Source organism: Centruroides vittatus, unplaced genomic scaffold, assembly GCF_030686945.1.
Source record: "Centruroides vittatus isolate TY-2023 unplaced genomic scaffold, ASM3068694v2 contig_1296, whole genome shotgun sequence".
Lineage (NCBI taxonomy): Eukaryota > Metazoa > Arthropoda > Arachnida > Scorpiones > Buthidae > Centruroides > Centruroides vittatus.
The window spans coordinates 1-14594 of NW_027120825.1; the positions used below are offsets into that span (position 1 = coordinate 1).

Genomic DNA, 14594 nt, shown 5'->3' on the forward strand with positions numbered 1-14594 from the left:
TTATATTGGCTACCTTTTCGTATATTTTCCAGATGTTTTGAATGCATTCTACCCATTGTGTCAGGAAGAAAATTAGGCGATAATGGCCGAAAAATGCAAAGGAAAAGCATTTCTTTGTATACGAAACGAAAAGTACGGTCCATTCTAAAAATGCAGATAAAAACTTCAGTATTAATAAGCTCACGTTTCTTTTTTCTTCGCAACACGCTCGTTTAAGAAGTCATTTATTTAAAGGAACAGAAAAATGCTTAGTATTTAAGTACATGATCATACTCAATAATTAATAGTATAAAAGAAAAAAAAAAGCCATTTTCTCAATGATATTTATAAAGAAACTAGAGATAAGTCAGAAAATCTGTAGCTATCAGAAATCGATTTGATATATTTCAGGAAAGAAATGAATCTTCATAACACGTGTATCGATAACCGGATGGCCGAACCATTAATAAAACACAAGATTATAAAGAATAATATATCACTTAAATAAATTTATTATATTTTTTAGGGAGGATTATCGACGAAAAGTGAAATGTGTCTGGCATTTTTTGGTTATTATCCAAGATTAAACATATCCTATTTAAGTAGTTGTCCGTCACCTTACAATATTGTGACAAAACTCGGAGTCAAAGAAATGTCAGAGTAAGTTAAATAACTTATTTTTAAATATAATTGAATCACTATTCACTTTTTATTTCTGATAATGTATAAATACAATGAGTATCAAGAAATAGTAAAATTTCAGAATTTTACAAACAATAGAAATAGATCTGTAATTCATATTTACTCTTTATTTTAAATAATAGTATAAGTAACATTTTGTTTATCCTATAACTTTTAATATTTAACTTATTTTATTCAGATTTATATATATATATATATATATATATATATCACAATCAATTTACTTAATTCTTGTGTTATGCATAACTGCCGCGGATTATAATCACCTGATACTTTGGAGAAATTTACAATTTATCAGAATCCCCGTTAATTGTGCATAATTTCGAATTATTACTAGTCAATACGCTAAATGTAATTGAAAACAGAAAAATTATTTTTTTTTTCTGTAGAGTATTTCACGTTTAATTTAGTAAATATTTCAAAACATTGAATTTTTAACTTAATATCAATTGGCACAAGCACCGAATTTGAATAATTTAATTATGAAATTTTATTGATATAAGTTATTTTTTCCAGTGATGACAGATTCGTCATTTCTCCATTAACTGGAAAGAATCAGAGTTATTACGAGTTTCTGAATACTTATCCATGGGATTACCAATCTGTGAATACTGTACAGAATGCAATGAGGTACGGTCCTCAAATAAATATTTGCGCTGATAGAGGAGGAAAAGGAATACTGGTAATTAAATTTCGTATTGTAAACTATTTTAACTTAAGATTTGTGGTTCTAGTTCTTGTTTGGATTGGTAATTCTACAAAAAATCTTTTTAATTTCACACTGTCTTCATGTTTGCTATGATTCTGTGATATTGATTTATATATTTCATATAGTTCTTGCTGATTTTTAGATTTTCACTCCCAACTTTTCGATTTTCCATGTTAAATTGTCAAATCTGAATGTGTGATCAATCTCTTCTTTTATCATGTTTAATATGCAGATTAAATATTATGTGTTTGGTAAATATTGATATATATATATATTAGTTTTTGAGACTAAAATTAATTCGTAGTTATTATTATTTTCAGACTTTTGTTCTATCCAAATATCCTAAAGTGAAGAAGATTCACGAAGAAAAGTACAAATGCAGAAGTAATAAGTAAATGAAATTTATATCACGCAGCATATGTATGTGATCCTTAAAAAAATATAAAAGTATGATTAACGACTGAGATTAAAATTTTCACAAAGGAATATATTGGTTAACGAGTAAATAAACTAATGAAATCCTATTGAAATGACGTGTGTAGCAGAAGAATGCGGCTCGAATTTATAATAAATAAAGCAAATAATTTATGAAGATATAATATGAATCCACGTATAGTTTTAGCTGTTCGTTCTATATTGATATTCATTCTAATCTATATTTACGCCAGGGTTTTCTTTTCCGGAATCGTCGCTTATACGATTCTCTCAAATACTAGAAAATCACTGTAAATTATACAATATTCTCTATAAATTTCATAAAATAATTATTAAATAAAATGTTTTGCAGGAGTACTTATTATAATAGTGTTAAAATCAACAATAAAACTACACAGTGAGAAGAAAAATGTTCTGAAGAAGCGATGTTTAGAAACTAAGCTGATTAAATAGGAAATGAAAACTCATTGTAACTAGAAGTGGAACTCTAACCAGTACTAAATTGTTGTTTTTTGCTGTAGTTTAATAAATGATTTATAATGACTAAATTTTGATTTTGCCCTCAATACAATCGAGAACTTAGTGAGAATTATTTCTCGAAAACTTAAATTCCGATCAAACAAAAGTAAAGAGGAATTAAAACACCAATTTCATACATTAAAATTTGTATAAACGAGACTTCTGTGAATTTAAATTTGAGCCAATTGTATACCATTGCAGCTCCTATGTTTTCGGAAGAGCATCTGAATTATTAATTTTAAATTATACAAATTACAAAAACCCGATACTTTAATATTGCCAAACGATCTGTTAGACTTTCATAGGGCTATTTAAACCTATTTAACAGTTGCAAGAATTCAGAATAATAATTAAGCTTTCACGAAATTCTCTTCGTTTGAGTTTGACACTTTTCAAATGTAATCTATTGTTAAAAGTTCTATTTTTTCCCTTAAACTATTGAAGTTTTTCTGTGAAAGCGTTATTTGTGTAGCATTTTACTTTTTATAATAACAATAACATAATTTTTTTTAAAGAATTGATTACTAGAATATATCGCTTGTTATCGAAATAATGATAACCGTGTATGACGTGAATTCTGATGGCATAAGCAATTCAAATTTTGTTCAATTTCGCTGCTAGATATTTTTTTACATAATTTTAAATGGAATTATTTTAATTATGATTATTCATTATTTTAGTTTTTTTTTGTAATGTTGAGATAAGGCAATGCAGCACACGAGCGATCTGCTAAGAAGAGCGCTTCCCGGAAGGGCTTTCTACGGAAAACTGGACCTTAATTTAGGTGTTAAACATGTAAAGGAAACCCAAACACCTCCGTGTCTCTAGCCATTTGATCAGGCACCAACCCACGAGCAGTGATTTGATTGTTTGATCTATTTGGCCACATTCTATGTTATATATACTTTACGGTTATATACACAATAAATTATATTATAGGGTTTTCTATATAATAGGATTTCGTTAAGTCGAAATTGTCGACACTTTTAACGCAAACCTATTTTACTCTACCCTTTGACAGATCCTTAATCTTCTTTTACATTTTCTCTAACATTCAGTGTAAATACAGATGATTAAGATAAAGAAACATAGGGTCCATTTCGTACACATCACGCCATTACAACCTCTCCTCGACATACATTTACTGATACAGTATGTTACCAATGTTCTGATTGGGGTATATACCTAGAAAAACGCCTCAAAAACGCCATAAACTGTATACAATTTGGTAATCAGTGTAATGTGAACAGATTCTTGAAAAACGACTCGTACTGTACGTTTGCATTTCAAAAAATTTATTTATTCTAAAATATAAATTAATTTAACAAAATAAATTTAGTTTGGGAATTTAAATCACAAATTCTTTAAAAAATTTACGTTTTAAAAAACAAATAAACAAAAATGCTTGTAATTTAATTCTAAAATATTATTAGTGCATAAAAATATTATTCTATGCATACTCAACGATGTATATAAAAGTAAAATAATGTCTCAAAATTCTGTGTTGTTATTCGTCTATGTTAGGTTGATACAGGCGGTATTTAATTATTACTTTTACATTTGTAGGTTTGTTTGTGAATCTTCTGTACTCTCGGATATCTAGCTAAAACAAGAGACTAAAAAAGAAAGAAATACTAATTAATTTTTATTCCAGTAAGTTAAAGCAGTTTTAAGATATAGAATTTAAATACCGTTAATATATTTCCACTGCCAGGACAAAAATTCAGTTGAGGACCATATCTCATTGCATTCTGTACAGAATTCACAGATTGATAATCCCATGGATAAGTATTCAGAAACTCGTAATAACTCTGATTCTTTCCAGTTGACGGTGAGATGACGAATCTATCATCACTGAAAATATAAACGTATCAATAAACTTCTATTGATTACAGTTCAATTATTCAAATTCAGTGTTTATGATTAAATATATATATTTTTTTATTTTCGTGTATTTTTATATAAATAGACCGACAGCCCAATAGAGCTTATAGAACATTAAAAAGTATTTCAGCTTTTAAAAAACACCAAAAATTTTCTTAACCTTTGTCCTGGTGTTTTTTAAAAGTTCTCTACTTTTTTCTGCATTAACATGATAATGCTTTCGTTAACTAAATTAAAATTGCCTAAAATTCTATGGCGGGTTTTTGTGTCAATACATGGTAAATAATTTAATTATACTAATATAATTAATTATTTAATTTATAAATTGTATATTTTTTTCACCTTAGTTTAGATTGTTGTAATGGGGTGGCAATGTCCGTGAGAAATTTAATGTAATAAATAAATAAATTATATTATATAATTTAATATATTAATAATTATAATTTTCCATTCTTGCTAATTCTTTTAATTTATTTATAAGATTTCAAAACTTTGCATGTAGGTCATGAATTAACACTAGTTTATCGCACTTGATGCCAGGGATTACCACAGTACCACGTGTTAATCTGTGGTATCACTGTATGATTCCAACTCGGATTTCTATATGAATTGTTTAGTAGTGTTCTATCTTAGACATTCTTCCATATTTAAGAATAAGCATCTTACTCTGACATTTCTTTGACGCCGAGTCTTTTCACAATATTGTACGGTGATGGACAAGTAAAGAGAACAGAAATGTTTATTTTTGGATAATAACCAAAAAATGCCAGGCACATTTCTTCTTTCGTAGATAATCCTCCCTAAATTATATAATGAAATTATTTATAATACCTTACATTTTTATTTTATAAAGTTTAGTATTTTCTATATTTTATATATAAAATATATTTATATTCAATTATACTATAGGCCTATATATATATATAGTAATAATAAAAATAATAATCATAAAATAAATAAATTAATTTAATTTAATATTTTTAGAATACTCTAAAAGAAAATATGGCGGCCTACTGGCTTGACTTCAGCCAAATCGCTTAATTGTTTAGCCTTATAACCCGATAAAGAATCCGGAAGTTCATTTCGTATTTTAAATAATTATCAGATTAGTTGTGTTAATTATTTTTAATTATAATTTTTAATAAACAGCTGTGTTATTTATAAAACTGAATTCTAAACATCATTAAATATTTTAAGTCATTTCTGTAATCTCCTTCAATCTGTCAAAAAGTAGGCCGCTTTAAATAAGGAGTTATTTACTTATTATTTGATATATACTAATATATATATATGCTTATGTAATTAATGAAATATTTAAAAATGCACGAATATTAACTCTAATACAAAAAATTATTTAAGAATTTTAATTTCGCTACTTACAAATGTTACTTTATCTCTTTTTGAAGAGTCATAAACACATTCCACCACCAATTGATCGTTCTATTATAGAAGAAATAAATTAAAATTACATTCATTTCACCTTCCACATCTAATATATAATATTGAAGAACTATCGTAACGTTATAGTCTGACAACGAAAAAGTAATTGAGATTTCATACTCACGGGAAGTACGGTGCGTTCTTCAAACAAATATTTAAATTGCTATCAGAAATTCAAAAAGTTTAAAACAAAACGTTTATCGTAAATTCAATTTATAAATCACACAATTACTTATTCAATATTAATTACTTACCTGAAAATTAAAATCATAATTTAAATCTCTAGCTAAGGGAAGTAACTCTTCTCTATTTCGAAAATGTCTGACTATTATTTGTTTACCTAAATTAAATATATTTTTTTTTCTGAAAAATCATTTTTAAATACACTTTTTAATAGAATATCGTACCTATGACATGAGAATGAAGTAGAAAACTGTATATTTTGATTCCTTCTGGGGGAACTTGCTGTAAAATGTTTTAAATATTCTTTTATTGATTTTTTTCAAAAAAAAAAAAAAAAACACAAATGACTTTAATTAATACCAGACGTAGACAAGACGGATGTGCGTGTCCTGCCACAATATATTCTTTCTGTTTCGGTGGGATAAACACGCAAGGATACCATAAATTTCCAACAGCTAATACTGCAGCATCGTGTTTACGGAGTTTTGGCGTGTACGTAATTCTAAATCCAGAATTGTCAACGATTCCTATGCGAAAAACATTTTATTATTGTTGAAAACATTTAGCATTATATAAATATAAATTACCTCTTTTCAAACTGGGATTATCGTAATGAATTTCTAATAAAAACCATTTGACTTCTGGAATACCTAATGGAAGACCTGCTTGATCAGGATAAATAAATGACTAGAAAAACAAAATAAAAATGAGTATTTTATAACTTTTAATGTATAAAACACCAAAATTTGTTTACCTCTCCCCCAACGGCCCATCCACCGATGATATTAAAACAAAATGAAAATTTCCGTACGTTTTCTTCAGTATAACATTCGGTGTATTCTTCATTTAAATAAGGTGCTATTCTATCTGTCTCGACGCCAGTACACTCGTGTAGGATCATATGATGTACAATTTTTTCGTTTCCCGGTTCAATAATTGCCTCAAGCTAAATAAATATGTTAATAACGAGAGTATTTATGTGAATTAAAACACGAAGAATATTAAATAATGAATAGTTTACTTTAACAACGTGATGCTTTCGACTTAATTCAGGCGTTCTGAAAAACTTGCAGTAGTATTCAGTATCTCTATCACCAGGAACACGCACCTAGACAAAAATAAATACATTATCAATTCGGACCTGCTGTCTTTTAAGGATAATTTCCAGTAATTTATTTTTAACCTGAATATTTATTTCGGTAAAATAAATATTCAGATTTTGATAAAATACTGTAAAATAATTTGCACTGGAATATGTGCTAAGTCGTTTTGATAAGGTATATGGAATCTGAGCGTTGCATACGGTGCTATATGCTTCCAATTTGTTTACGCTCGCTTTTTAATTCAGTCTGAAGATTATACAGTTCATCAATATATTACGTTAAGATTGTGTGAAAATCTACTAAAACGTTAATAAACAAAATTACATTCACAATTATTCATGCATACATAATTAATTTATTTTTAGACGTGTACTGTATACTTATGATTAGGGTTTCTCCAACGAGATCCCTGCTGTTTTGTAACCCAAGAAATATCCCGGAAAACCCCTCAAATTTATTAAAAGTTTACTTTTTTTTCTTATTTTGTGTTAAGGTTGATGAAATTTTGCAAATAGAAAGTATAATTAACTCATAAACAGCCAGAATACATTTGTATTTATTAATTTTAAGCCTGTTTATTACTTTTTTAAATTTTTGTTTGTTATGGCATGTCACAGATTGTCAATAATCAATATGTAGCCTATTTGTGGGAGGACTCTGAAAATTCTTTACTTGTCAGAACCTGTAATATATGGAATAATTGTGCTTATGCTGTCTTAATTTTTAACCATGCCCAGTAACTTGAATAACTGCATTATGCCAGATTATGCAAATTGGGCAAGGATACAAACGAGTTGGAAGTATTTTCTTCATAAACCTGATTATTAAAGCCAAACGAACTGCCGAATTATCGGGCTATAAGCTCGATGCCGCTATTAAAGCAGTCGAGATTGCTAGAATGCAAAAGAAGTACTGCAACGCATCTCGAAAACGAACTAGAAATCTTTCAGGCTACAGGTGAAAAAAAACATAACGTCTGTCTTCTCTTAAATGCATTAAAGACGATTCCACCCACATCAATTGAATCGGAAAGGGCAGCAGGACTTTTCCGTACTAAAATAAGAATCAGATCGAGTGATCGGAGTATTGACCATCTTTGCTTTTTAAAATCTTAATACAAAATATTATTGTAAATTTTTATAACATGTTTTATTTAAAAAACGAAATTACCTTCTCAGTTAGAAGTTTGATCTAAGTTCATTTTTTCTTTAAATTTTCATCTCAATTCAAAGGCATTTTTTTTGTAAACAGTTTCCAAGAAACTTTAATAAATTTTTTCTATTTGTGAATATCTCTACGTAATTCAAAGGTAATTTTTAATACATATTTAAAAAGTATTATTAATATTATTATTTTGGATGTTAGAAGAAGTATTAAATTACTTAAAAATGAAAAATAACTATATCATTCGATTTCGAGATTTATTTTATATCTAAAAATAATTAATTATATCCCGAGTAATAGATCACTTTTTTCTCGAAATCCCTGGACAAGCAAAGGCTTTTACAGGTTTAAACACTTTTGATTCCACTCAGGCAAGTACAGTACCTGTCTCAGTAATGATATAACGTGTTATTTGCGCTATATTATTGTCGCAGTAATTACGGCTATATTATGTCGCAGTAATTACGTGAATATAGTATATATATATATATATATATTTTAAATTATACCCTTTTTTGTAAGAATTATATTTAATTATTTTGTTACATTTTTTGACAATAGATGACCCTACGTGTAACTACCAAATCGAATGTAGATAGAAATTAATTAATTTATAGAAATGCAAGCGATATTTTGGGGTGGGATGAATGACATTACTGAAGTTAGAAGTATTGATATGTTAACGTAAATGTAGTTCCGTAACAGTTGGTGGAATGGCTTAGGAATGTATAGCAAACAAACAAACAAACAAACATCCTCATTTATAATTAAACATTAATTTAAAATAACTAAAACATTAATACGAAATTAATACGTTACAAAATTTAATGCGTAGAAGTATCACAAAAGTGTCTTCTTTTAATTCTTAACATCCTTTACACACTTAGGAAACAAATAGCCCTTACAGCAGAGTCGCCTTCCTTTATAGTAGTGGTTCTCAAAGTGGGCGGTGAGTAAATCTAGGGGACGCTGGAGGCAGGGTACTGAATGGTGACCAAAGGCAAAAGTTGGGGTCACTGACAGCCGTTCCCTTTCCTCTGTTAAACGGATAAGAGGAAACATTGCGTTTAATGGTTTCTAGATGTTGAGAACAACGTACGATAACGGCACAAAGTGCGAGACTCATAGAAAAGTTTTCCTAAGAATATTTCCAATCTTTTCTCACACAAGAGAAAATGGGTTAGGGGGCGTTGGGTATAACTTTATGGAACAAAGGGGGCGGTGGATCGAAAAAGTTTGGGAATCACTAATTTATAGCAATGTTTTACAATTTTTTTTTTTTATCTCACGACACACTTGAATCTATAATTAAATTTTCGCGGCAAAAATTTCCTTGGAATAAATCACGTGATTTAGAGTTGTGTTTGTAAACATTCTATCATCACATTACTTACTACTTAACCTAATACTTTTTGACTATATTATCGTGAATTAAATAAAACAGTATTGTTGTTTCTTAAAATAGCAGCAGATTACAACACTAGTTATTTAAATTAATAATCTTCATTCACATATAAAAAGCAATTAACATTGTCTTAATTTGCATTTAGAAGTGGCACGATAATTGCTTTTATAAACCCTGCCCAATGTTCCACAATTTCTAAGTTAAAATAATTTGAACGTTTTTGATTAAAAGAAAATTTAATTTTATTTGCACACATATTTTCTACTATCAATTAAGTATACGTTTATTTATTATAGCAATGAAAAACTAGTATAATCAATTTAAAAGAAGTTTTAATTTTGCCATGTACACTTATTGTTCTTTGGACTTCTTTAAAAAATAATTTGTTTAATAACCTTCAAAAATTTTCGTGGCACACCAGCGTGCCGTGGATGCCGTGGAATGTGATGGAACTTCAAATCACAATCTCAGAATCTTTAAAGAAATATGATCGTTACATCTTGGATCAACCAAAATTCTTTAAGATTCTGAGATTGTGACGTGAAGTTCCATCACATTCAACAAATGTTTGATTGTTGGAAGCTAGAAAATAACCGAAAAGTTATTCTTTATACTCCCAGTATAATCCTGGCTTCAGGTTAGGGTAGGAGCATTATTATGTTGGAAAGCTCCTATTCATCTGAGAAGGAAATCAACATTTTCAGATATATTTAGTCCATGAAGATGTTAAAATATAAATTTCCCACCAAGCATTAGTCTACACAGCTGACGGAATCCAGAATTGCCTATCCTATAATAACATGGCCAACAGACCTCTGTGATGAGTCCAATGATAATCTATCTGTACTTATCCTGTAAACAAACTTCGAACTCTTAACAAGAAAGTAAGACTTGTAGATTCGTTGTCCCAGTTGTCTGACCGCAATAATTAGCCTTCGGTCGAAATAGTTATAACCAGATGCATTTCATGACAAATTCATTGTTGAAATTACGCACGTTAAATTACAAATCCTTTGAAAATCTTCATTTCTATATGGCCCAACATCTATTGTGTTATCATATCGGGAGTATTATGTCTGATTCATACTGTTTTGAATTGTAATCTGTATACAGCTTTAATTTTACATTGATCTTTTTTATATTTATGTGGCTGTTTTGTTAAAATACTATTACATAGATTTATATATATTTTTTTTTCATTGATAAACTAAGTAGTAAATTTGCTATACCTCTTAAAACTTTAAAACCTTCTCTACTTGCAAGTTGTTGGTTTTTATGGGATAAGGCAAGGCAACGCAACACTAGAGATCTGCTAAACTGAATGCCTGCCCAGAGAACTTTCTATGCAAAACTAGCTCCTAATTAGGTGTTAAAGAAGTGAAGAAAAACCGGAAACCCCACATGGTTAGCCCGCTGATGAAACACGAATGCAACCAACATTGCCTGTGATTTTTATCCACCGGCCGCTGGTGGGCACCCTTATTTCAAGTGCATTCCAAGGAAGAAGAGATTTCGTAATGTTACCCATCAAATTGCCCCTGCTCACTACCATGATTAAATAATATAGTGATATTAATAAGATTAAAATATAAGTATTGTAACATTTCTAATACTCACATTTGAATGTGTGACTTCCCAATGATAGAGCTCGCTGGGATCTTCTCGCAATATACCTCTTTCATACTTCTTTAAAGTAACACTCTTGGTTCCTCTATTTTTTGGACCATGATATGAGATCTCACCCGTAGAACCAGGATTTTTGTCATTGTAGGCGAATATTAATCTCGTAGTTTCATCCTGTATGTTTATGTTCAGAAAACGTCACGAAATAGAATGACATTGATAAATCTTCTTTACTTACAGTTATGTGTAAATCCTGTGAATCGCAAGGAATGAGAAATCTTTTAAAACTAAACTTTGTATGTGTATCGGTCTGTTGAAACCACAGAAGTTCCCAATCTTGATGGTCGTCAATTTCCGGAAGAAACTTTCCTCTGGCATATCTGTCCTGTAATAATCAACGACAATCACTATACAGAAGTAATGTAATAAATAGTTTATTATCTTAAATTAGTTATCGGTATTCTGGGATGTTTAATCTAAGAGAATTCTATTAACTTAATTGAGTATGATAATTAGCATCTTACTATATCTGTTATTCAGTCCATGCCTCATTCCTTGTCTTTGATTTTTTGACTTACCTTTCCGTTTAGAACTTGTAATGTGTATTCACATAAGATATATGATACGTAAACACGTCGTTATGTGTATATAAATTCACTTTAATCCAAAAAACTTTGATTGATTTTCTCACAGCAATTTCGGTTAGGTAATTTAAGACTTTACTGTATAAATTTAACACAGGTTATACATATGCATTTCGGATTGTTTTAATATGATAACTAATACAGATAAAAGTATAAAAGATTTATCAATTAAAAAAGCAGAGAAAGAAAATTTAACTTCAATGGTTATCCAAAGTTTAAAAAAGTATTTTAATGAGGAAAATAATAATAAGTATTATATAAAAATTAATAAATATAAAGTTATTATTAGAAATACAACAAATTAACTTAACAAAAATAATCTCTCAATAATCGCATATAAAAAGAATTACTTTTAAGTTAGCCGGGACTTCTATAGACAAACTGATGGCATAAGTATGGTGTTAAAGATGGGGCCAAAGCTTGCAGAATTAGTTATGATAGACATGGATGAGACAATAAATAACATTCAAGTTATAAAGTTAGTAATGATGTACGCAGATAATTACTTAATAATATATAACAGTAAGATGATAGATGAAAAAAATATTTTAACACTATAAATAACATTAAAGAGGAAAACAGAACAAAATATCTCAAAATATATACAAAGGTATCAATAACCAACATAATAGTAAAACTGATGATCTCAAAAAAGTAGGAACTGTTTACAAAATCGAATGTAACTGTAATAACCCAAAAATTTATATAGAAGAAGCAGGACGTATATTAGAAAAAAAAATCAAAGAATAGGAGACTGCAATTCGCTCAGATACAGTAATTCTCTATGGTACAGTACAACCACTCAATAGTCAATAATTGCCTAAGATTTTATACACTGTTGATAAAATTTAATGTGTGGTATGTTTGTAAGCCTAAATACTAACAGGCATAATATCAATTGTAAGTAAAATTGCACCCCTTTTTTTACCATTTTATAGTTTTAAAATTGTATTGTACTTTTTCACACTTATACAGTACTTTTACTGAAAAAACTGGCGTGTATTCATCATCATCTTTATAACAAGTGAAAACCCAGTAAATACATAGAACTGGATGTAAATTTAAAGTTTATTGAATTCTATGTTTTATGTTGTTATAAATTTTATAGTAAATTATATTTTATGTAATTAGACACTGTGTTAAATTTATACAATAAAGTCTTAAATTACCTAATCGAAATTGCTGTGAGAAAATCAACCAAACTTTTTTGGATTAAAGTGAATTTATATACATCTATAATATACAGCATTCATATTACGTAGATATCGTTATGTATCATATATCCTATTGTATAGTACGTTCCTAGATCTGTCTATACATATTTATTTCATATTTAAATATCTAAGAGTTTGGTGTATACGACGGTTCATTCTCTAAAAATTTTCATTTTTTACTCGTACTTAATATAGAAGACGGACAAACTGAAACTGAAGATAAAAGACTATAATATATACATAAAAAGTTTTGCTTTATTTTATTTTTCATTTTTATGTTTCGAACGACGAACCGGTTTTAGGAATGTCAAACTCTTTAACGACGAATGTCAATGTCCGTATTTTCAGATTTTCACGATATAAAACAATTAATCTCATTAAATTAGAAGTTTCCTCGCATGAAATATTTTAAAAATAAGTTATTATCATTACAAATTTCAAAAAACTTTTCACTTTATTCAAGTAAATTAAGATAAATAAAATATTTGTAGATTCTATAATTTTCAATAACATATTATTAACCAATTTTAAAAATAAATAAAGTATTTAATAGTCTAACAAATTCTAAAATTATACAGCACGAAAGACAGATATAGTTAGCCTATAAATATCAATGAAGTTATTAATAAAGTTTAATTGGTTTTAATTAAGTATAATCCTGTGAAAATCTTGTAAGTTAAAGTTAAAAAATTGAATACGAAATGCTTTCATACGTTAATTTAAAATGAAATACTTAAATTTCATTAATTTTAACTTTATCGAATTACTTAATTTTACTGAAATATTTTAATTTTATTAAAGTATTTCAGTTAATTTCATCAATCAAATAATATACGCCGCAACCTCTCTAATATCTGTTTATATTACTGTACTCATTATTAAACAATTTCGAAAATAATTTTTAAATTGATCTTTCGATAGAAACAAACATGGTTAATTTCTTCCAAAATCTTACGTGAAATGTGGCTTTTCCGTTGTTAATCCATCCGATGACCACGTCGCTACCTTCCATCCCACCATTTGGAGAAATTCCCAATCCAACCCATCCTCTAGTTGCAACTTCTACTTGAAAAGTAATAGAATCTTCGTCCGTCGACCACCAAATTTCGTAATTGTCGTCTAATTTTGAATACTGATCGAAATTTCGTGCAGAAACCGTGAAGATGCACAACACCAGAAACGCTAAATCGACCATTATAGAGGCGATCAGACTAAACGAATAAATTTATAACCGGTTTGAATAATGTTCATGCCTTATCTCGCTTTAAGTGGTCTATTCGCTTGAAAATCTGGTATCATCGCCTGTTATATTACACTTAATGAACTAACTTCTTTAATAAGAAAAGCTGATATGTAATAAAAAATTTTCATTAGTAAATGACATTTGAAGCTGCATAAAGAAGGAAGTTAAATCTCAATATCTTTTACATTAATAAGTAAAAGAATAATTATATAAATATAGAGGTTGCGGCCGACGTTTTCAACGCGATAACGTGAACGTCGGACGTTCAGCGCCGCCTTCCTGTAAGCCTAGAAGTTTGACAATGACGTTTGAAACGTCGAGCATGATTCCACTGATGTTCCAAACAT

The 14594-nt window shown here is 28.7% G+C and overlaps 2 protein-coding genes across 2 annotated transcripts; one reads left to right on the top strand and one right to left on the bottom strand.

Annotated features, from left to right (window-relative positions):
- Positions 1-505: 505 nt before the first annotated feature.
- On the top strand, positions 506-1785 carry LOC136989463 (DBH-like monooxygenase protein 1; the record flags this gene model as incomplete). Its single annotated transcript, XM_067287617.1, has 3 exons — positions 506-639; positions 1198-1363; positions 1711-1785. Coding segments are annotated over 3 exons (375 nt in total), but the record flags the coding sequence as incomplete, so codon positions are not given.
- Positions 1786-3885: 2100 nt separating this feature from the next.
- On the bottom strand, positions 3886-14199 carry LOC136989469 (DBH-like monooxygenase protein 1 homolog). Its single transcript, XM_067287627.1, has 13 exons — positions 13960-14199; positions 11385-11531; positions 11141-11320; positions 6873-6959; positions 6606-6797; positions 6439-6538; positions 6212-6378; positions 6076-6133; positions 5923-6008; positions 5609-5668; positions 4895-5028; positions 4036-4198; positions 3886-3960 (listed from the first exon to the last, which is right to left on the bottom strand). The coding sequence occupies exons 1-13, from the start codon at positions 14197-14199 to the stop codon at positions 3886-3888; spliced, it is 1689 nt and encodes a 562-aa protein (XP_067143728.1).
- Between the last annotated feature and the right edge of the window lie 395 nt (positions 14200-14594).

Excerpts from the sequence above, each read along its gene's own strand:
- LOC136989469 (XM_067287627.1), bottom strand. The coding sequence starts at position 14,199 with ATGGTCGATTTAGCGTTTCTGGTGTTGTGCATCTTCACGGTTTCTGCA. Across the intron at positions 6,379-6,438 it reads TAATCCCAGTTTGAAAAGAG|GAATCGTTGACAATTCTGGA; the intron begins GTAATTTATATT and ends TTTTTCGCATAG. Across the intron at positions 3,961-4,035 it reads GCAGTGGAAATATATTAACG|TCTCTTGTTTTAGCTAGATA; the intron begins GTATTTAAATTC and ends TTTCTTTTTTAG.